The sequence below is a fragment of the Salvia splendens genome, chromosome 20, assembly GCF_004379255.2.
Source record: "Salvia splendens isolate huo1 chromosome 20, SspV2, whole genome shotgun sequence".
Classification (NCBI taxonomy): Eukaryota; Viridiplantae; Streptophyta; class Magnoliopsida; order Lamiales; family Lamiaceae; genus Salvia; species Salvia splendens.
In genome coordinates, this window is record NC_056051.1 from 25,882,192 (window position 1) to 25,906,136 (window position 23,945).

Genomic DNA, 23,945 nt, shown 5'->3' on the forward strand with positions numbered 1-23,945 from the left:
ATCCTCCTCCGCAAGATCGACGTCTCGAGACTGTGGCAACTCCAGATTATCCACACGCACTTCCAATTGATCAAAACGTGCCATAATACGATCAAAACCGTGAGAAATCGGATCAACACCCCCCGTATCTGTCCCATGACGGCTCGAAGTCGACTGATCCCCCCTGGGTGGAGGACGAGATGTTCCGCCTATGTCACGGCGATTTCCTAGCGGCGGTCGTCGTGTCGAACCGAGAACCAGTTCCTGTGCGTTTCCCCCGGTTAGAGCCGGTGGTGATCGCTGTGAATCCTCCATTAAATCCATGAGTTCAAGGTGAAAGCACCAGTTGTTAAGAGCGTTGTTCTCTTAACGAAGAGAATCTCGTCGCCTACGCGAGCAACACAATCAATCCGGCGCCTCAATCCCTGAGGTCGGCGGCTCACTCCCTACTGGCGCGGAGGATCTCCTCCGTCGGCAGCTTTCGGCTTGTTAGACGTATTGCACAAGTAGGTGGGCAAAATACTTCTTTATTAATTGATGACGGAATAAATGAATTTGCCCTATTTATAAGACTAAAACCCTAGGGTTGGTTCGACCTAATCCTATACGTCGGGAAAGAACCAACAAAGAAAACCCAACGGAGCTTATAACACGCTCGACCCACTAACAATTCGAAAATAAGGAAAAAGAGCAAACAAAAAGGAAATAAACGAAATTAAAGAAGTAAACAAAATAAATTAAAAACACGTCTTCATCAGCCCATTCGTGCCTTTCGTCGAACAGCTGGGGCGCTACTTGGTGACGAAGTCTTGGTAGCGTCCCGGCCGCTTGATTTTCCGTCTCGGCCTCAACTTCCTCTCCGCGTCCTGGTTTGCGACTTCTCCGGGCTGATCCTCCAATTCTTCCATGGTTGGCGACTCCTCTTCGGTCTCTGTCGTTGACGCAGGCTGAGTCGGAGACGGCTCAGCCAAGTCGACGCTAGTATGCTCGTCCATTACTCCAGCCTCCGTCGAGCTCGTAACAACTCCCCCTTCCTTAGAAACTTCCTTGTCCTCAAGGGAGAGGGTAGGATAACGTTTTAACATCTCCGCTAACGGCTCCCAGGACGGTGAGTCCGAACCATCCGACCAACGAACTAAAACATGCTCCACTGCAGCTCCTAATTTCGGAGTATATGCAATTTCGGTCTGTTCGTCAACGTACACTAATCAAGTCCCCTTTTCAGAGACATTTAGCTGTGTGAATTCATATAATAAGCTAACTTTCTATGCAGTTGGTCTTGTCGTGATCTAAAATATAGACCATTTAATTGTTGCCTTCGCAAGGGCTTCTATCTGGATTGACACTGTTGAATCATGTTACACGCTAAATCAATAAATAAACTTCAACTGCATAGTATACATATCTGGATTCTTGAAATTTTACAGAACCAAAGGAAGAGTAGCTACTAATTTGGATGATGTATATGTGTACATGTAGAAATAAGTAAATCGGAGCATAGATATATATTTCTATCATCTTGTGTGTCTGTGAACGCTAGTTTGTATCCCTTTTCGTTGACTGAAGAGCTATGCTCGGTTGATATCGTGCTATATCCTGGCTGCATCTGGGGCTGTGCAATGCCAGAGTCAAGTTTATACAGGACTTGTATAATTATCTACTACTAACGCAATTTATACAGGACTAATCAAAGTAAAATAAACAGAGCAAAAGAAGTAGAGGTGGCAATATACCTTGGGGAGAAAAACATAGTAATTTACAAGTCACATAAACATAGTTAACTATACCCAATAGTATAAATCCAAAGCTACATATGCCAACATTTATATTGAATCTTGATACATAAACATAGAAAATAGAGGCATTTCCATATGGCTACTGACCATCTGAAAATTTATTACCAAAAGAAGGCAGTTGTAAGTTGTGAGTTCAGAGTGAGTGCATGAGATGGAGCACCGATATGGAGCGGAATGGCATTGTCAATCGTGGTGGATGGTTTGCGAGTTCCTGACACACCTCCTTCATACACGGCCGCGACTTTGGATCAGAACTAATGCATTTCAGTGCTATTTTCACCACTCCAACCACTTCCCTCGACATTCTTACATCTTCGTCTAGAGATGGTAGCCTCTTGTCCATGAGTTGTTGCACCATCATGTTTTGAGCAAACTGCATGGATCTCTTCATCGTCGTCATCGAGGAAATGAAATCCCCCGGGTGATCTCCAAACATGACCTCCAATGCCAAAACTCCAAAGCTATACACATCACATTTTTCTGTAACCACCATTGTGAAGGCCAACTCTGCACCCAACAAACATGCTATCGTCATGAAAACAATTACTACTACTTTAAACTATGTTAAGATGTGCGTACCTGGTGCAATATACCCCCGAGTTCCGACTAATAGAGTCTGATTGGATGAATCTGGATCCAACAATCTAGCAGTACCAAAATCAGATAAACAACCCTCAAACTCTGAATCCAAGAGTATGTTGCTGCTTGATATGTCTCTGTGTAGAATAGGAGGGCTGCAATCATGATGCATGTAAGATAGGGCATTGGCAATGCCCTTCACCACATTTACCCTCTTCTTCCAGTTCAGCTCCACGGCTTCTTCGTTGTCCTTCAACACGCTAAAGAGGCTTCCTCTTTCCATGTAGTCGTAGATGAGAAACATGCATCGCTGGTGCAGACAAAAGCCGAAAAGCTTGACAATATGTCGATGGCGAATCTGAGAGAGAACCTTAGCTTCATTCCTAAAAGAGGAGTGAAAAGTAGGATTATCTCCTTCAAATTTGTGAAGCTTTTTCACAGCAACAACTCTTCCAGTGGGCAGTAGAGTTCTGTAGACGCTCCCATAGGCTCCAGTTCCGATGCAATATCTGAAGTCAAAGTCTTGTGTTGCTTCAATGATGTCTTGATATGCCATGTTGCCATCGAAATTCCAAATCTTGAATATGTCTCCATGTTTGGGATCAGGTGTGACTGCTGCTGCTGCTGCTTTCTTTCTTAAGAAAAAGACTCCAAAGAAAATTGAAAACAGAAACACACAGCCAAATACTATCCCCACAGCATAAATTGTAACTGAATTGTTTCGATGTTTTTCTCTTTCGGGCATGGACTCATTTGGAACAAGTAACATGGGATTGCCCAAGAATGATTCAATCGGAAACTTACGCCAGACAGCGAGCGGAATCTGGCCCTCCAAATGATTGTACGACAAATCGATGCTACTCAACTTAAAAACAGATTGAGGGACTCTTCCGGAAAGATTGTTCCTAGAAAGGTCGATAGTCAGATACCGTGCAACGGGAGCATCTCCTAGATCAAGAGGTATCTGTTCTTTGATTGAGTTCCTACTTAGATTGATCATTTTGATTGAAGATAGTTTTTCTATCCCCCCTAGAAAAACACCTTCCAACCTATTGACATCCAATCCCAAGAATTGTAATCTTGTTAATTGAATGAAAGTTGAAGGAAGAGAGCCAGTGATGCCATTGTTGCTCAAGTCAAGAAAATACAAGGATTGGAGGTTTCCTAATTCAGAGGGAATGACACCAGTGATGCTATTGCTTCCCAAGTCAAGAACAGCCAAGGATTGGAGGTTTCCTAATTCAGGTGGAATGGGACCAGAAATGTCATTAGAAGAAATGTGGAGTTCTGTCAATTTAGTGAGATTTGGAAGTGAAAGAGGCAACTCACCCTTGAGTCGATTGTGAGACAAATCGAGACGAATTATTTCTGATAAGGTTCCTATCTCAGGTGGAATGGCCCCAGAAAAGATGTTGTAAGAAATGTCAAGAAGCTCCAATTTAGTTAGATTTGGTAGTGAAATAGGTAGGTCAGCCATGAATAGATTCTTAGACAAAATGAGATGAGTCAATCTTGATAAGCTTCCTATCTTAGGCATAATGCCACCGGAAAATTTATTCCCAGAAATGTCAATGCCTTTCAATTTAGTTAGATTCGACAGTGAAAGAGGCAACTCACCCTCGAGTCGATTGCTAGCTAAATAGAGACTAGTTAGTTCTGATAAGCTTCCTATCTCAGGTGGAATGCCACTAGAAAAGTTATTAGAAGAAATGTCAAGTATCTCCAATTTAGTGAGATTTGAAAGTGAAAGAGGCAACTCACCCTTGAGTCGATTGTAGGACAAATCGAGATGAGTTAGTTCTGAAAAGCTTCCTATCTCAGGTGGAATGCCACCAGAAAAGTAATTCCAAGAAATGCTGAGCACATGTAACTCAGTCAAATTTGCAGGCAGCTCACCTTGGAGGTGATTACGGGACAAATCGAGATAAGTTAGCTTGGATAAGCTTCCTATGTCAGGTGGAATGCGACCATAAACACCATAGTTATCAGAAATGTCTAGAACGCGTAACTCACTCAGATTTGCCAATGAAAGAGGAATAACACTTTGGAGTAGATTATGTGATAAATTGAGATAAGATAGGTTGGAGAGGTAACCTATGTGTGGTGGGATAACTCCATAGAGACCACACGAGCTCAGATGAATGCTAGTGAGAGATGTGAAAACAAGCGGATCCAAACAGCCAAGATCGTGACACCCATCATCACCATAGCATCCTACATGAGACTGCAGGCTTATCTCTGCAACGCGGCCATCATCATCACAGGTGATGCCTTTCCACCGACAGTGATGAGCAGTGGTGTTGATATAAGGCCACCTGAAATCCATCAACGCCTCCAATTCTCTGCTCGAGTTTGAAGCATTCGCTGCAACTACATTGCTCATCAACAATATGCTGATGCTCAAAATGATCATAGCAGCAACGACATCCATCACTTATATTTATTTTTCTAGTTTGCATATGTGTGGTTACTTTTCTTAATCCTCTAACCAGATCAGATTCAGCAGTCTGCTTTTGGTGTAATTAACATCATAAATATAAGTCTTCCAAGTCAATGACTGAACTCTCATAATGCATGTGGAGGTGTTTTTTTCCCACGCGTTTTTTAGGATGACCATTTCTTCTCACTCAATTTGAATAGGGGTACCTAGCATTTCAAATTTACCATTTTTTTTATAAATTACTCTCTCTGTCCCAATGAAGTGCTTCGTTGTTATAATGTACTTCCTCCGTTCCAAAGAAGACGACTCCTTTCTTGGACGACACGTGAATTTATACTAAAGTAAGAGAGATTGAATAAAAATAGAGATAAATGGTTTTTACTATTAGTAAATGGTTATCTTAGTTGGGACCAAAAAAATGGGTTATCTTCAAACGACGGAAGAAGAGTATATATTTTATTAAGATATGATCGAATTTTAGGTTATTCATAACCATAATAGGAGTTTTGTGTATCAATGCAACTATTTCCATTGACTTGGATGTCAAAACCCAATCCAACCCAACCCCTCAACATACAAGTTTTCACAATTCATTTATAGGAAGAATCAACCAATTGATTTTTGGATGTCATGGACGACCAAACGACTTCATTTTAATCTTAGTAAGCTAAAACTAACAAAAATAAAACAAATTTGGTCAAAATGAGACCGTTGAAAATTTGAAATTTCCTTATTTATCATTCAAAATTTGATAGGCATCATGATAATACAAATAAGAATTTGATAAAATTTCATGATTAAATACTATCAACGCACCAATAAGTATTTTTGTACAAGTTTTGATTCCTCTTTGGGAATGGTGGATACATTTGGAAGAAGTAAATTGGGATTGGCGATGAAATATAAATCCACAGTGCTAGAGAGATATGTTTTACAAACTTTATATAACTTTAATAATTGAAATCGGAGTGATGGACATAAATCAAATTCCAGCCCGATCTACAAGTTAAATCACACTTTAATTTGTACCGACTTTATAATATGTCCCTTTCCGCACAGTTTGAAGTTTTACACACAACCTTATTTCTTACGAACAAGTTAAATTGTGTGAAATTTTGGTTTAGTTAGTTTGAAAGCCCAATTTTAGGCTTCAATTTGGGATTCTTGATTTTATTAGAGTAAAGTAGTTATGAAATCACGACACATGATCATTGATAGTAATAAACGAATATACAGTTAAAGTGCATTGAAAATTTAAAATTGGTTGGTAAGCAGGAGCGGACAGTTAAAGTGCATTGAAAATTTAAAATTGGTTGGTAAGCAGGAGCGGACGCAGAAATTTTATTTGGTAGGGGCTCTACTTTATTTTCTCTGAACAGCAGATTAGGAGTCTCGGTTGAATTTGGTATGAATTTTGAAAAATATAAAGGAAAATGGGTGAGAAAAATAGAGTAGAATGTAGACTCATTTTTATAAACGTGTTTTATAATAAAATGCGAGTGAAATGAGTTAGTGGAATGCGGTTACTATAGTAAAAGTAAATCGAAATTCTTAACCGCGGGTAGACTAAATGGCAAATCGGGACTGTTAATAGCAGATGAAGATGAAGAGAGTATATAGTACTCCATATACTAAAGATATGTGTGTATGTGTGCGCACATAGTGGTGTAACCATGATTTTCAATTTTTAGACGGGATAAATAATTAGTGTCTAATTACTTCAAAATAGAAAGATAAAATATTTATTTATCAGAAGATTTTAAAACACAAAAGCTATGAAATAAAATGGTTGATAAAAGAGAATGATTTAAACAGTGCATTAGAAGAGAAAATTTAAGAGGAAACTAGGAGTACAAAATACAGTCTATTAGAAAGATAAAATTGAATTGAAAATAATTATTAAAAAATCCACTAATAGTAATCATTTAGGAGTATTATATTGTATTTTAATGCCCAAGTCATCTTCTTTTTCTTCAAGCAGTCATCAATCCATTTTTCTACTGTGCAATTCTAATTCTAAGATTCAGCCTGATGATTCCGCGAATTATTGATGATGATAAATGCTCGTAAAAATAAATCACGACACAGAGAATTTAACGTGGTTCGATTTACTGAGGTAAATCTACGTCCACGGGGAGAAATGGGGGCAGGTTTGTATTGCTTGATCTGCCAAATACAGCTTACAACACAGACTTGCTATATGATTGTTTCTCTAGAGAGATTCTCACCTCTTCTATCAGATCTAAGTTCTATTTATATAATGAACTCAGATCATGGCTTGCGTCACCACCCTAAGTCGTGGATGTCGTGTAGGTTATGGCCTAAGATCGTGGGTGAAGCGTAGGTCATGGCCTACGATCGTGGCCTGAACTGACATCACGTGGTAGTGGGTGTGTTGGACATCCGGTATGGGTCCACTAACTCCTTGTTCGGTCGAATACCGAGACCGAACTGCTTTGGTTGCCGATCTGAGAGTAGAGCTTGATGCCGACCTGAGAGCAGAGCTTGATTGGTTGGCTTTTACCGAGCTGTAGGCTGAGGCCGAACTCTTTGGTAATGCCGAACTGAACTCTTGGGCTTTGGGCTGGCCGAGCTGTCACTGCTATTGGGCTTGTTTAGTACGTACCCCATCACTACCCCCCCCGAAAAGCGAAGTGATTCATTTCGGCGAAGCGAGTCACTTCGGCATTCTGGAAAAGGGTACGGGGGAGGCTGAAGTCAGGGGACGTGCCCTGCGCGTGACTGCATTAAATGCGGCATTAAATGCGACAGTAAAATCCGGCCGTTGAATCCTGAAAAGGTGGGATATGAAACGGTGCGATGATTTGAAATCTTTTCCAAATCTGATAAATACCGTCTTTCTTCATCATTTGAACACCTTTGCTATTGGCTTCTTCTGCACTCTCTATCTTCTGCGTGAAAAATTTCCTTCCGCTTTCAAAAATTTCTTCAGACTACCTTCACCTTCAAAAAGTAAGAAAAATGTCTTCTTCTTCTTCTTCGGAGTCGGGTAGCGTTAGGAAAGGGGGTAAGGGGTCTTCTAGCCGGAAAGAATCCGGGGAGAAGACCGTAGAGTATTTTCACAGTATCTTGAGTAAGGATACTGTGATATCCCTTTACGAAAAATACTCTTTTCCTGGGGGGAAGGCGGTGGTACCTGACGGTGATCACAGGGCTGACTCCCCGCCGGAGGGTTACGTCACCGTGTACGAGGCCTGCTTAGAATGCGGGCTTCGTTTCCCCCTCCCTTCTGCCTTTATAGATTTACTAGATTTTTTTCAGCTTCCTTTAGGCCAGGTGACTCCGAACTCTTGGAGGCACTTGTCGGCCTTCGCTGCCGAACTCCGTAGGTTAGGAAGGGATTTGTCTTTGAAGGCGATCCTTAAATTCTTTCAATTTAAGAGGAAGGGGTCTTGGTTTTACTTGATCCCTTTACAGCCCTTTAGGGCCTTTTGTAAAACGAAGTGGCCGAAGTGGCAAAATCGCTTCTTCTACTATGATAGGACCGCGGCTCCTAGTTTTCCCTGGAGAGGGCCGGAGTCCGTTATCCGTCACCCTCGGCCTGAACCGTTGGACGAGCTCGATGGCGAGCTCAACAAGATTCCCATAGTTAGGAAACAATACACGGAGTCTGAGCTCGTCAAGGGCGACGTCGTGTTCGACATCTCGTCTTCGGACGAAGAGGCCGAGGGTGAGGATTTCTCTTTATCTTTATGCTCTACTGCTTTAACGAAGAAAATCTGACTTTGCTTTCTTGCTTTTTGGCAGTGTTCATGTTGAATAAGGCTATCAGAAAGTCCTCCGAGCTTGTGGAGCCGGAGAGAGAGAAGGCTACCAGCTCGGCGCCTGATGCCGAGAAGAATCCGAAGAGGCAAAAGACCTCTTCGGGTCCAAAGAAGCCGGAGTCGACTTCGGCAAGCAAGAAGGGGAAGACCCAGAAGCCCCCAAGGGCGCCAGAGAAAGACGTGGTCTTGGCGCCTCCTTCGGAGCATATCTGTGAGCCATTTTTATGGCCCACGGACTTCGCCGAGGTGAATTGTCTTCTTGATTCCTTGGCTTGGCTTGTCTTGTATTTTTGGTGCCCTCTGTTAACTTTTTTCCTTATCCATTTTCAGAGGAATGATATGCTCTCCAAGCTCGTCGCCGTCGAACTCTCCAAAGCGTCCAACGACTATGCCGAGATGCAGAGGAAATTGGCGGCTGCTTGTCACCGGGCCGAGCAGGCTGAGGCAAACTTTGAGAAAGCCAGGGCTGCTAGGATTTCGGCCCAGGATGAAGCTCAGTTTGCCAAAAACCAGCTCGTCATCCAGCGAGAGCAGACGAAACGGAGGGATGCTGCCGCCGTGGTTGCCCAAGGAGAGGGTCTCCGTGCCTACACGGAGAGACTCTTTTTGAGCAGCCAGTTCTCGGCCTTTGTCGGTAGTCTGGTAAGACTAATTGCCGATAAGGGCGAGCAGGGGCCCGACGTCGTGCTGCCTCTGTACAGCCGAGAGATAGCTGCTCGGCTTCAGAATCTGCCGCTCCTTGAGGAGCTCGCTTCATCCTCGGTCCTGCTTTCTGCAGACCGAGTCCGGAGTTGTCGAGCTGATCGGGACGAGAACCTGGAGGCTATCTTTGCCTCCGTGGGACCCGTTTCACCCGCTTCGACTTACAACGGAGAGGGTGAGGCCGAGCCGCTGGAGCCGGAGGCCGAAGTCGAGCGGGCCGGGCATCCGGAGGAGGAAGCCGATCAGGAGGCGGAGGCGAGGCCGGCAGGAAGCGAGGCCGAGGCTGAGGTAGCCCAAGAGAAAGAAGCTGTACCAGACCGAGGAGCCGGAGACGAAGCTGGCGGAGTATGATTTCGTCTCCCTTCTCTTAGTCTAGTTTCTTCCTTGTAAAATGGCCTTGAAGCCCTAGTGTAAAAAATTTTCCTTGTGAATGAAAAATTCTCTACACTTGTCTTCGTATAGCTTTGCGTACTCGCCTTTACTCCTGTTGTATTTTACTATCTGCTCGGTACAGCTGCCGAACTAATATAGCTGCTTTGTACTCAAGGAGATGGAGATACTTCACTGGAAACGGCTGTACTCTTCGGCTTTAGACGAAGCTGAGAGAAGAGCTATAGCCGATCAGACGAAGAATGACGAGCTTCTGGCTCGTTTAGTGAAGCTGGAGGCCGATAATAAGGACTTAGAGTCCGATAAGAAGGATCTGGAGGCCGAGCTGAATACGACCATTGCTGAGAGGACTGCGTACGAGGATTACATCCGTGTGCGCGGGGGATTGACCATCTCAGATGTTCAGAGTCGAGTTGACGAACTGTGGGAGGAATATCTTGTACTCCGGAGGAACAATGCGCTGGAGAGCTCGGCTTGCCAACAAGTTGTGAAATCATTACGGCGCTGGGCTTCTCGGTACGACATTGTTCTTTCTCGGCGCCCCTCCATAGAAAGATTCCTTCGGCATATCGTGCCAACAGATGCTCGCACTCCAGATCAAACCTCTGGTTCCCTTGTTCAAAATCCTACTCCCAGCCAACAACGAACTCCGGAACAGCCGGAAACGTCAAGACGAGAACGGGCTCAGGAGCAACCGGAATCGTCAAGACGGGGACGGACTGAAATTCGCCGAGGAGTTGTGACTATGAGCGAGCAAGATCAGCAGATGCTCATTGCAGAGACTCTTCATCGCCGAGGTGTTAGGACTTCTCGGGCTCGGGGAAGAGGCGTTGGGTCGAGGATAGCATCTCGTCGACCTGCTTATTCTTCATCTGCTCGGAACAACCGAACTCGGCTTCCAGAGGATTTTGCAGATAGGTGGCTTAACTTCAGCAACCCTGGACGGTAGAATAGTCCTTTGTAATAGCGTAACGCCATTTTGTAGGGTAGCGGAGTTGTATGCCGAACAAGATTTGATAAATGAAATTTTGTTTTCGCTTCTAACACTGTATTTACAGCTTAGCGAAAAAATTTCATCGTACTTGTCCTCGGTCTTATGAAGTAAACTTCTTTGACCGGACTTGGTCCTTGGTCTGATGAAATAAACATCTTTGACCGGACTCGTCTTTGGTCTGATGAAATAAACACCTTTGACCGAACTCGTCTTTGGTCTGATGAAATAAACATCTTCGACCGGACTCGTCTTTGGTCTGATGAAATAAACATCTTTGACCGGACTTGGTTTGTGTTCTAATTTTGCGATTTTTGTCGCCGGGATCGAACTTTCCCTTGTCCTAATTCGGCGAGTTTTATCGCGTGGATCGGACTTTCCCAGTTAACCGAAGTGGTCTTATGCAGTAAACCTCTTTGACTAGACATGGTCATCCCCGGTCTTATGAGGTAAACTTCTTTGACCGAACTTGGTCGTCCTAATTCGGCGAGGTTTATCGCGTGGATCGGACTTTCCCTTATTGCAGTTCGTATCAGACGAAGTGCTTGTTAAGCTGAATTGCGGTCTTGTATCCTCCTTGGAAGCTTGGACTCACAATCGTTGGCTTATTGCAGTTCGTTTCAGACGGACTGCTTGTTAAGCTGAATTGTGGTCTTATATCCTCCTTAGAAGCTTGGACTCACAATAGTCTTTAATAATCGATCTAAAAAGGGGATCAGTCTTTAAAGAACGATATACCTTGGTACCATTTGTAAGAGACGACAAGCACATAGGGACAAAACACATAGAGAAAAAATGAAAAAGACGAAAGAAAAAACTTTAAACTTTTTATAAAACGACAAGTAAAAGGTGCAAGTAAAAAACAAACAAATAAAAACACATACCCCTATGACCGAACTAGACACGAGACGGACTGACCGGACTTGTCTCTTACAAGTGGAACTTCTTGAGGTTGGAGACGTGCCATGTTCGGGGTACTTGTTCTCCTGACATGTGAGTCAATTTATAAGACCCTTTGCCGAGGACTTCTGACACCCGATATGGACCCTCCCATGTGGGTTCGAGTTTGCCCAGCTTTTCTGCTCGGCTTACTTCGTTGTTTCTCAAGACGAGATCTCCCACTTGAAATTGAAGCTTTTTCACCCTTTGGTTATAATACCGGGCTACTTGCTCCTTATACTTGGCTGCTTTTATGCACGCCAATTCTCTTCTTTCTTCGGCGAGATCTAGTTCTGCTCTCAGTCCGTCGTCATTCATTTCTGAGGAGAAATTTAGAGTTCGGGGACTGGGTACGCCGATCTCCACCGGAATTACGGCTTCAGTGCCGTACACCAGACTATACGGAGTTTCACCGTTGGAGGTTTTGGGTGTAGTTCGGTAGGACCATAGGACTTGAGGGAGATTTTCTACCCATTGTCCTTTGGCTTGTTCTAACCGAGCTTTCAACCCTTTCACCAGAATCCGGTTCGTTACTTCCGTTTGTCCGTTTGCTTGGGGATGGGAGACCGAAGTGAACCGCTGTTGTATGTTCAGCTCTTGGCACCAATTCTTGAACGTCTTGTCGGTGAACTGAGTCCCATTATCCGAGATGAGGATGTGGGGTATGCCAAATCGGCACACTATGTTCTTCCAGACGAAGTCCAATGCCTTTGAGCTCGTTATCGTAGCTAATGGTTCAGCCTCCACCCACTTCGTGAAGTAGTCCACGGCAACGATAAGGAATTTCATTTGCCGAGGAGCTTGAGGAAGTGGTCCCACTATGTCTATGCCCCATTGCATGAAAGGCCAAGGGCTTTGCATAGTGTATAGATCGGTCTGCGGCATCCTTGGGACATTTGCATGAATTTGGCACTTCGTACACTTCTTGACGAGCTGCACTGCCTCTTGTACCATGGTTGGCCAATAATATCCCCATCTCAGAACTTTTTTAGCTAAAGCTCTGGCTCCGATGTGGCTACCGCACGATCCTTCATGAACTTCTCTGAGGATGTAGTCCGTCTCTTCTGGTCCTACGCACCGCAATAACGGCTGGAGGTAAGACTTTCTAAAGAGGACTCCTTCATGAAGTTCGTACCGAAGAGCTCGGCACGTGATCTTCCGAGCTTCTCTCTTATCCTCGGGCAATTGTCCTTGATCCAGATACTGCAAGATCGGCGTCATCCAGTTCGGCGAGCTGGATACAGAATGTACCTCGGCTTCATCAATGCTTCGATGCATTAATTCTTCCGCCTTTGAGCTCGGATCTGAGGCCAACTTACTTAAGGTATCTGCTCGGCTATTTTCCGCTCTGGGAATGCGGATTATCCGAAAATAGGAGAAACTTCGGCTGATGCTTTGCGCTTTGTCCAAATACTTCTTCATTCTCTCGTCACGGGCTTCACTTGTACCCAACATGTGATTTACTATGACTTGTGAATCACAATGGACTTTGAGAGATTTGACGAGTAGACTTTGCGCTAACTGGAGTCCGGCCAGGAGGGCTTCGTACTCGGCTTCATTATTAGTAGTGGGGAATAGGAAACGAAGTGAGTAGGTTACCTCGTGTCCGTCGGGAGCGACAAGTAAAATACCAGCTCCACTTCCCATCTTGTTTGAAGCTCCATCTACGAATCCGCTCCAGCAGTCCGGCGGCTCTACTTCGGATTCCAAGGGTTGTGCTAGTTCGGCATTGGCAGAATTCTTCTGTTCGGCAATAATAGGAATTGCTTGATCGAACTTCGCTTCTGCAAGAAAATCTGCCAAGGCTTGTCCCTTGATGGCTTTCCGAGGTAGATATTCAATTGTGTGCTCTCCCAACTCTATAGCCCACTTGGCGATTCTGCCCGATGCTTCTGGCTTGGTCAAAACTTGCCGAAGAGGTAGATCGGTTAAGACGCATACCTTGTGAGCATAGAAGTATGGCCGCAGTCTCCTTGCTGCATTTACTAACGCCAGAGCAATTTTTTCCAGAGGTTGATACCTTGTTTCTGGACCTCTTAATGCTCGGCTTGTAAAGTAGATGGGAAACTGCTTTAGGCCTTCTTCTCGTACAAGCACCGCGCTGATGGTTTGATCCGATGCCGCTAAGTATAAGAATAGTACTTCGGCTTCGGCTGGAGCAGAGAGAATAGGAAGCTCGGCTAGATAACTTTTGAGCTCGTCAAAGGCATTTTTCTGCTCGGCTCCCCACTCGAACTTTGGTGCCTTTTTCAACACCTTGAAGAACGGCAGTTGCTTTTCGGCTGCTTGGGAAAGGAATCGACTCAGTGCGGCTAGACATCCGGTTAGCCTTTGCACGTCATGTATGGACTTCGGCATTGCCATGTTCTGAACGACTTGAACTTTTGAGGGGTTTGCCTTGAGTCCGTCTTTTGAAACCCAACAACCCAGAAACTTTCCCGAATCTACCAAAAAGGTACACTTTTGGGGATTAAGTTTGAGGTTGGCTTTCTTGAGCACGTTGAGAGTGGACTTGAGGTTGTGCTCGTACTCCGAGGTGCTTTTGCTCTTGACGACTATATCGTCAACATATACTTCGACTTCCTTTCCAATCAGGTGCCGAAAAAGCTTGTCTACCATCCTTTGATAAGTGGCTCCGGCATTCTTTAAACCGAATGGCATCTTTTTATAAGCGAAAATGCCGAAATCAGTAATGAAGGCCGTTTTTGAAGCGTCAATCTCATCCATTAAAACCTGATGGTATCCTTTGTATAGATCAAGAAAACAAAAAATTTCAAAGCCTATCAGAGCTTCTACTTTTTTATCTATGTTCGGAAGGGGATAGCAATCTTTGGGACAGTGCTTATTTAGATCGGTGAAATCTATGCACATCCGCCATCCTCCTTCCTTTTTCTTGATCATGACAGGATTGGCCACCCACGAAGGATACTTCACTTCGAATAACACATCCGCCTTCAATAATTGACGGACTTCGTCATGGATGACTTGACTTCGTTCTGCCGCAAAGAGTCTTTGCTTCTGTTTTATCGGCCGGACCGAAGGATCAATATTTAAACGATGAGTGATTACCTCGGGGGGCACTCCGGTCATGTCCAACGGAGACCATGCAAAGACGTCTTTGTACTCCTTGAGGAGCTGGATGGTTTTTTCCCGAAGTAGAGGCGTTCCCGCGAAGCCGATCTTAACCGTTCTGGATGGATCGTCTTCGTACAGCTGAACTGTCATCGAGTTCGGCTCCGGTATGACTTCGGTCATCGCCTCTGACTCCGGCTGCTGTGATTGCTATGCTTGGTGGTGCCGATCTGACTGCTCGGCACTTCTAAGCGCAATTTGCAGGCATTCCTTTGCTCTTTTTTGGTCACCTCGGATGACCGCTATCCCTCCTTTAGTAGGGATCTTGATGGTGAGGTGATAGGTGGAGCAAACGGCCCGAACTGTGTTGAGCCAGTCTCTTCCCAGGATGACGTTGTACGGGGACCGAGCTTTTACCACGAAAAACTCAATCATCGTACTGGAGCTAGTAGGCGCTTTCCCCACCGTGATCGGAAGGCTGATAATACCTTCAGGGCGGGTGTCCTCCTGGGCGAAGCTCTTCAGGGGAAGCGGAGCCGGGCTGAGCCGAGCTGGGTCCACTTCTAGTTTGTCGAAGCACTCTTTAAAAAGAATGCTGACTGACGCTCCTGTATCCACAAACACCCTGTGGATCAGTTTGTTTGCCACTCCGGCTTGGATGACAATGGCGTCTTGGTGAGGAGAGATGGCCGGGACGGGATCAGCATCCGAGAACGTAATCACTTCGTCCTGCTTCAGCCTTTTATGCGTTGGCTCCTCTCGATTGGAGCCCCTGCGCTCTGACTTCAGGGACGACTTGGTCTTCCCGGCAGGGAGAGCGTCAATAGTCAGGATTACTCCATCATATTGCGGCTCGTCATCGTCTTCGGGATCCGGCTGCCTTTTCGGATCCTGAGGAGCGCAGTTCGCACCTCTCTGCTTCTTATTCTTCTTTGACTGCTTGCTTTGGTATTTTTTCAATGTCCCTGCCCTCACAAGAACATCGATACCTGCAGCCAAGTTTCTGCACTCCTCGGTATCGTGACCGTGGTCTTGATGGTAGGAGCAGTAGTTATCCTGGGGTCGGCGCGCGGCAGATTTCGTCATCCGCTTTGGCTTTTCGAACAGGTCGGAGTGTAGTTCGAAAATTTCCGCTCTCGGCTTGTTCAGCGGTACGAACTGAGCGGGCGGCTTCTCGGGATTGAGACGGGGTCCCAATCTGTCTTGCACCGGAGTCCTTTGAATCCTTTCAAAAGGAGTTCGGCGAGGATGTCCCTGATCGCCAAAAGGAGTTCGGCGAGGATGTCCCTGATCGCTATGATCGGGCTTCCTCCTGTCTCCTCGGGACGATGAGCTGTCTAACGACCGTTTGCGACGGTCTGCCTCATCGGCTCGGGAGTACTGGTCCGCAATGTCCCACATTTCCTGAGCTGTCTGCGGACCGCACTCAACGAGCTTCCTGTAGAGAGCTCCGGGCAGGATTCCATTTTGGAATGCCGAGATGACAAGCAGATCGTTGAGATCGTCCACTTGCAGGCATTCCTTGTGGAATCTTGTCATAAAGTCGCTGATTTTTTCGTCGCGACCTTGACGAATGGAAAGCAGCTGAGCCGAAGTGATTCGGGCTTCCGCTTTCTGAAAGAACCTCCTGTGGAAGGCATCCATTAGATCTCGGTAAGATCTGATGCTGCCCTGGGGGAGGCTATCGAACCACCTTCTCGCGTTCCCGATGAGCAGCTCGGGAAATAGCTTGCACATGTGGACCTCGTTGAGACCCTGGTTCGCCATGTTATATTGATAGCGCCCCAGGAAATCGTGAGGGTCCACGAGCCCGTCGTAAGTCATCGACGGAGTTCGGTAGTTCTGTGGTAGGGGAGTTCGGGTGATGTCGTCCGAGAACGGAGTCTTCAGTGCTCCGTACACGGCGAATCCGATATCTCGTCGGTATGGAGGAGATTGAGTTCTCCTGTGATTCCGGTACCGAGGAAGATCAGGAATATGTCGGGGTTGAGGATTCTTCTTCCTGGAAGACACGGCACTACTGCGGTAGTGACTTTCATGTCTGGATGAGGAAGGAGAATCCTCCGTTTTCGTCTTCGGCTCTTGGCTCTTTTGCAGGAAGGCTAAGAACTCATCCTGCTTCTCAGCCAAGAACAGCTTGACAGCCTCATTCAGATCAGGCTGCTGGGAAGACTCAGTGGGACGATTTTTGGAGCGGCCTGTTCCTTCGCCATGAGAACTGGTGGTGGATTTATCCCTAGGCTGTTTTCCAGACCTATGGGATGGATTGGCTTCCTCCGGGTTCTCACGGGCAGGAATGCGGGTATTCTGCGATCTGGTATGCATTTTTTGGGTGGAAAAAATGGATCAAAAATTCGCTTTATCACAAATTTTGTTCTTCGTTTCCCACAGACGGCGCCAGTGATGATTCCGCGAATTATTGATGATGATAAATGCTCGTAAAAATAAATCACGACACAGAGAATTTAACGTGGTTCGATTTACTGAGGTAAATCTACGTCCACGGGGAGAAATGGGGGCAGGTTTGTATTGCTTGATCTGCCAAATACAGCTTACAACACAGACTTGCTATATGATTGTTTCTCTAGAGAGATTCTCACCTCTTCTATCAGATCTAAGTTCTATTTATATAATGAACTCAGATCATGGCTTGCGTCACCACCCTAAGTCGTGGATGTCGTGTAGGTTATGGCCTAAGATCGTGGGTGAAGCGTAGGTCATGGCCTACGATCGTGGCCTGAACTGACATCACGTGGTAGTGGGTGTGTTGGACATCCGGTATGGGTCCACTAACTCCTTGTTCGGTCGAATACCGAGACCGAACTGCTTTGGTTGCCGATCTGAGAGTAGAGCTTGATGCCGACCTGAGAGCAGAGCTTGATTGGTTGGCTTTTACCGAGCTGTAGGCTGAGGCCGAACTCTTTGGTAATGCCGAACTGAACTCTTGGGCTTTGGGCTGGCCGAGCTGTCACTGCTATTGGGCTTGTTTAGTACGTACCCCATCACAGCCCCTTCTTTTCGTTCAACTTTCAATAAGTCATCTCATAGAATTATATTATTGAATCCTTGTCTTTCACTCTAGAATAAAGGTGCAGTGCTGACTTTGTTGCTTGAAATTAATTACTCATGTAACATACTTTTAATATGGCAACAAGTTTTAGTTCCTTACTCTTGGCATCTACTACAATATTTTGTGGAGTAGTATTATTTTAGAAATTGTATAACATATTTAATACATTATGAAAATAATACAATCCATATAGCTTGGGATCTGCTTAAGTTCTTGCCATGTTTAACACACACATATATATATTGGAAGTTGTTGGCATGTCTTAAACACACACATATATATATATATTGGAAGTTGTTGGCATGTCTTAAACACATCTTCTCCTCACTCACATTCAATTACATATATACATACATACACATTCAATTGCATCACTGAAGAGGGAAAACATTCATTCTTTATTAGCTTTGCACTTAACACACAAAAGCATCTCTTCTGTAGACCGTAATCCTTGTGCTGAATAGAAATGTCTCTTCTCTACATTCATTATTGTGTTTATGAATGCACCGGATGCAAGACGCATTGGCCACCGTCATCCAAAGCAAGGGAAGGATGCGAGGCTCGAGTAGTGTGGGTGTTGCAACCAAATCATTCCGGGATTGGTAGATCAAGCGTGGCTTTGTCATATTCACAATGAGATTACTGGATTCATTTTTCATGGCCGGGTACAGACCCTGATGAATACTGACCCTTCAACTCCAACACCCAGTACAATTCGGATTTCAGCATAGATTCGTACAGGCTGTCAGAAATGGAGCCGTCTCCTACCCGCGCCCCCCGCCCACCCCGCGGCCGCGCCTCTGCCTCCGCCGCCGCCGCCGCCGCCTCAGGCTCCGCCCCAAGAAGAAGAGGAACAGGCAAAGAGCCAGAAGTTGCCGCCTCCGGAGAAGAATGAAGAATTTGCCCCAGGGAGGACGAACTACAACCCGGAAGAAACTATTGTCTTGACGAAGTGTTGGGTTGATATTTCAGAGGACCCGGTGTTTGCCAACAACCAAAAGCAAATCGCGTACTGGGAGCGCATCGCTGATCGCTACAACAAGGCCAAGCCGGCCGCCGCCTACAAGCACTATAGGGAGCAGCTCTGCAAGCACCGGGATCAGGTGAAGAAGCATGTCAATTTGTTCTCGTCGGAGTACGAGAAGTGCTTGAGGGAGAAGGGCAGCGGCGAGAGTTTGACTGATGTGCGCGATAAAGCGATTGCGTCGTACATTTCTTTGTACGGATATTTCAAGCATTACAACTCCTGGCTCATCTTGAAGGAGAAGCAGAAGTTCCAATGAGGGATTCACGAGCAGCGACAGCGGCGCACCTCCGATGGACCTCAACCATTCGATGTACGAGGATGAGAGTTCGGGCACACCGATGTCCTTCCGGCGTCCCATTGGCAACAAGGCTGCCAAGAACAAGGACAAGGCGAAGGAGACATCCTCACAGAACCTGGCCACGGCCCCGAACCCGACTTCGGTTGCGGGACATGCCTACGCGGAGTTGGTGGCGGCTGCCAACCGGAGGACGTTGTTGGACACGCACAACGCCCTCAGGCAGTGCGAGGACCCGGGAGAAGCCGAATAACTCATGAGGATGATCGATGATCTCCAGTGCAAATTGGGATTGCTTTAGACTAGGTTTTTATCTGTAGTGAACTTATTTTTTATTTCTAAATCTTGTAACTTTTTTTAATTAAGTAATGTAGGATTTGTCTTTAAATCGTGATGTTTTTTTATTATTTTGCATGACATATTTGAAAACATAAAATTAATTAACAAAACAGTAGTTAAAACTATAGGGCGGACTTTAAGGCATCCCACTGCAGGTGGAAGGGTAAGAGGATAGAATGATGATGCGGCGGAGCATAGGGCACCCTCTAGGGCGGACTATAGGGCGGCCCGTTGTGGATGCTCATAAAGTACATTATTCTCTTACACTTATAAGTAATGTTCACATGACATTCGAAGAAAGTGGATGTAGTGATATTTGATTGATATACTTGGCCGACTAACCAAGTCAAGTATATAAATACATGAATTGTTAAAGTGGCACGCATCATTATTCCATCCAAAACATTCATATATATATTTGAAGTTGTTGCCATCTTCTCCTCTCTCACATTCAATTGCATTCAACACTCGAGAGAAAATATCAGAGGCACTTCCGCATTTCGTCGACTTCTCTTACCTTAGGTTGGTATTTTTGAGTTAATCTTTTTTCTTTTTTTCTTCTAATTGAATATAAGCTTGTCACTATTTTAACACCACCTCTCTCTGTATTTTGGAATGACAGTTGGCATGGAGGGTGATAGGCATTTCAGTCATCCTCATCCATTGATTTCCTTTCTAGATGATAATGAAGTGGATGAAACTGATAACTATCATTTTTGCAAAATTTGCGGATTGCCAATTCTATCCGCTCCCTCTTACACTTGCACCTTTGCTGCTTGTAATTTTTTTCTGCACGAGTCATGTGCGCACAAAATCCAACAAGAATTCATCCTTCCCAATCTTAAAGACCACATCCTTTGTCTCCAAGTAGGAAGTCCAAATTTCTTCTACCAATGTGATGAGTGCTATCTCGAAATGCATCCTCTGGATGCAGCAGCAGCAGCAGCAGTGGATGGTGTTGAGATCAAAACCAAACACAAGAGCCATCCACCTCACCCTCTCGTGGCTCACTGTAGACAGATTTTGTCTCGTTGCGATGCGTGTGGGGAGAGACATGATGGTTTCTTCTTCTCCTGCCAACAATGTAATTTTTGGATTCATCAAGACTGCACCATACTGCCTACTGCTCTCAAGCTCCTCTCTAATCCTTGGCCTTTCCTTCTCGTATATTCTATTCCTGCCAGTTCCCGGGACAGTGAGTGCGTTGGCTGTGACGACTCCTTGCTTCATACCCATAACGCCATCTATTTATGTCCCCAAACCTTGGACTTTTCTCATGTCAGATGTGGACTTGACAAAATTCAATCAAGTACGTAAGGATTGTATATAACTCATTCACTCCACTTCATTTACTAATAGCATCTATTAACTATGTATGTATATATTCATTGCAGAAACAAGCCTAAAGTTGATCCAACTACCAGACGACGAGTTGGACACATTTCCAAATTTGGAGATCCGTACATATTGTCAAGCAGATGGGGAGGAGCCTAGTGATGAAGATAGGAAGCTCGTAATTGAGAATTTTCACAAGCATCCTTTGGTCCTAGTTGGTGATGAGACAGAGGATCGTAATTATAATTATAAAAGACTAGTGTGTGATATATGCACACAAACCATTACTATTCCATCTCCATTTTACAGATGCTCTCAACAAACTGGCGGCTGCTCTTTCCTTGCTCATAAAGTGTGTTCAGAGCTTCTCCCCATTATCAAGTTTGAGATTCCAACTGGTTACAATTCACTAAAGACACAACCTTTTCTGGACCCGGAAAAATGGTACTTCAGTTCAATATTTCTCTGCGTTTTCTGCTGTCTTCCTACCAATGCACCTTGCTACTACATTCGTGAAGATGATTTAGGTCTCTTGGTGGTTGATCTGTCGTGCATGGCTACCCCAATGATTATAAAGCACAGCTCACACAGCCAACACATTCTCTTTCGCACCACCCGCCTATCGCCTCAGGCCTCCCCCATGACTTGTTGTTCCCGCCGCTCCACCCTTCATGATGTCTATAAGTGCACTACGTGCCATTTCTACATTCATATAAGGTGTGCCTTACTACCAAAAAGGGTTCATTTTCGTAAATTTGATCAACATCCTCTGCATTTGATCACTACCGCTACTATTAATACTGGTAGTGATCATGACATATGCGAGGTGTGTGAGGAAGGTATAGAGTGCAAGTATTGGTTCTACCACTGTGCTATATGTGACTACTCTTTCCACGTAAACTGCATTCCCTCGCTTGGCCATTTGTCCAAAGTCAAGTTCGGAGGCAAAAGTAGCTTGACTTGTCACTCTCATCCTCTCACACTTACACGGATGCTTACTTATGGAAGAAATGAGAGGTGTGGGTATTGTCACCAAATCATCCCGGGATTGGTAGATCAACCGGCTTTCTCATGTTCACAATGCGACTATTGGATTCATTTTTCTTGTGCGAGGGATTCATTCACATCCTCTCACAATTCTACATCCTTGGTTTTCGAGGAAATCGATGCACAGAAGTGGTATGATATGTTTGATGAAGACGAAGATTAATTGATAGTAGTATACTACTGAAGAGATGAATTTACTCTGTTTAAGAAACTGTAATTGCTGCTGGTGAGGTGTGTCATGTGTGTAATATTTAATGACTTACTTAATTATTTACAATATTTGAATTGCCTATTTTGTTTTTATGTATTTTTAATGACTGTATCCTTTTTAATGCACTTCCTCAGTTTTCTTTCAGTCTATCTATTCTCTTTGATCTAGTTTTCTTTGATTTAGATTAATTATACTCCTTTTTTATGGATTGTTGATTGGACATACGAGACAAGTCTTGGACTATCTAATAAGTCATTCTTCTCGTTATCCAAAATATATGAAAAATTGATCTTGAATGCAATTTCTGAATCATTTTACCGTTATGAGTAGTTTAATTGCAAATACTCACAAAACATGGATCCGATATTTTTAATTGAATATACATTTTCACTTTCATTTGTATACCATATCCGAGGTTTTCAGTGAAATTAATTTACAACCGTTGTATAATATATTTAAATAGTGAAGAATTATATGCCGATGCTCATAATAATAATAATAGCATTAGCAGCAAAGACAACATCCATCATGTAGGGATCAGACCAGTCCGGATTCACTAATTACCGAGACCTCTTTGTCTTCTTACAAGAGAGCTCAGCCAAACTCTCAGCCACGTGGTTGATTTAATCAAGATTACAAGCTTGTTTACAAGTAATATAATCTAGCTATTACAACTCTTGGTTGAAACCCTAGCTAGCTCCTTGATTCACCGCAGCCTGGACACTAAGTACACTAGTCAGTAATAACAAGCAAGATCCTACAGGATCTAAGATATTACACACAAGAAGAACAAGAAAGCAAGAGGAGACAGAATAGATCACAAGTTGTGGCTCAGCCACCCGCCGACAGTTCAGACCTATTCAACCAGAAACTAGATCCAAGGGAGCACCGTCGAATCCGACCAGAGATTCACCTCTCACCGCCAATATCAACACCACGCAACTCCTTCACACCGGATCTAGAACCACATAACACAACCTCGCACCAGATCTCTCGCACACCAAACCCTAGATCTCACAAACACACCGGCAACCGAAGTAGTTGCCTTCGCCAGCTACACCACCGATCAATCACACAAGGAAACAGTGAATGACACAAGAGAAACTGATTCACTTGGATTTTACATGGGTTTAGAGGGTAGATTTACTTGGTTTTGATCATATATTGTGTACTTTGAGACATTGTTATAGCTACTTCTCTATGATATTGGTAATTTGACTATTTTGTGAAGAATGTATAGAAAATTGTATAAAATATGTGGATGTGCAGTAGCTTTAGTTCGAGACAGTTTTTCTGGAGATTTTGAAGTCCGATTAGTTCATAATACATACCATTCTCTTCGTCTTCGAAAGAGCTTCGCGTGGATATTGTAAACGTCTCAATCGGAGGTCGGTAGAAGAAGTTATAGCCATTTTACAAAGACTGCGCGTAGCAGTGACGTAGTTGGTGACCTGCCGGGTTCGCGTGCAAACGAACCTGGCGACCCGCCAGTAACGTACGGGAAAAACGCCGTAAGCAGCTGGCGAGTCGCCAACTTTGAGGCTCGACGAACCTGGCGACCCGCCAGGTTTGTCCGACTATGCTAATGATGGAAATTAGAGCCCTAATTAAGTAAATATGAAGAGGACACCTCCGATACAAATATACACGCCTCCTACCCCAAGAATACCAGTTTTCACCTAGAAAGAAGAGAAGAACGAGCAGAGGACGAGTATTCATCGCAAGATTGAAGACGATGCCTCCAATCCGCCCAATCCAATTCTAGGAGTTAATACTTTAGTTTATTTTTATTCAACAATGTTTTTGAATATTTCTTCGAATATTTCTATGACTTTTGTGACGAACATGAGTAGCTAAATCTTCCGTAGAGTTCTGCGGGGGAGATACAATGATTCTTATGTTTAATTGATTACCATTTTCTATGCCTTGGCTCATGTGGTTATTTTGA

General features: G+C 44.5%; 2 protein-coding genes across 2 annotated transcripts; one reads left to right on the forward strand and one right to left on the reverse strand.

Moving 5' to 3' along the window:
- Nucleotides 1–1,695: 1,695 nt before the first annotated feature.
- On the reverse strand, nt 1,696–4,846 carry LOC121781200 (MDIS1-interacting receptor like kinase 2-like). The gene is made up of 2 exons (XM_042178913.1): nt 2,355–4,846; nt 1,696–2,282 (listed from the first exon to the last, which is right to left on the reverse strand). The coding sequence occupies exons 1-2, from the start codon at nt 4,783–4,785 to the stop codon at nt 1,909–1,911; spliced, it is 2,805 nt and encodes a 934-aa protein (XP_042034847.1). The 5' UTR covers nt 4,786–4,846; the 3' UTR covers nt 1,696–1,908.
- Nucleotides 4,847–19,869: 15,023 nt separating this feature from the next.
- Nucleotides 19,870–22,098, forward strand: LOC121781201. The gene is made up of 3 exons (XM_042178914.1): nt 19,870–19,926; nt 20,027–20,713; nt 20,799–22,098. Exons 2-3 carry the CDS (start codon nt 20,032–20,034, stop codon nt 21,947–21,949), a joined length of 1,833 nt encoding a protein of 610 aa, XP_042034848.1. The 5' UTR covers nt 19,870–19,926; nt 20,027–20,031; the 3' UTR covers nt 21,950–22,098.
- The last annotated feature ends 1,847 nt before the right edge of the window (nt 22,099–23,945 follow it).

Bases quoted from the DNA above. Each gene is read 5' to 3' on its own strand.
- LOC121781200 (XM_042178913.1), bottom strand. From the start codon at position 4,785: ATGGATGTCGTTGCTGCTATGATCATTTTGAGCATCAGCATATTGTTG. The intron at 2,283-2,354 runs GTACGCACATCT...TGTTGGGTGCAG, and splicing joins TCGGGGGTATATTGCACCAG to AGTTGGCCTTCACAATGGTG.
- LOC121781201 (XM_042178914.1), top strand. From the start codon at position 20,032: ATGGAGGGTGATAGGCATTTCAGTCATCCTCATCCATTGATTTCCTTT. The intron at 20,714-20,798 runs GTACGTAAGGAT...TATTCATTGCAG, and splicing joins ACTTGACAAAATTCAATCAA to AAACAAGCCTAAAGTTGATC.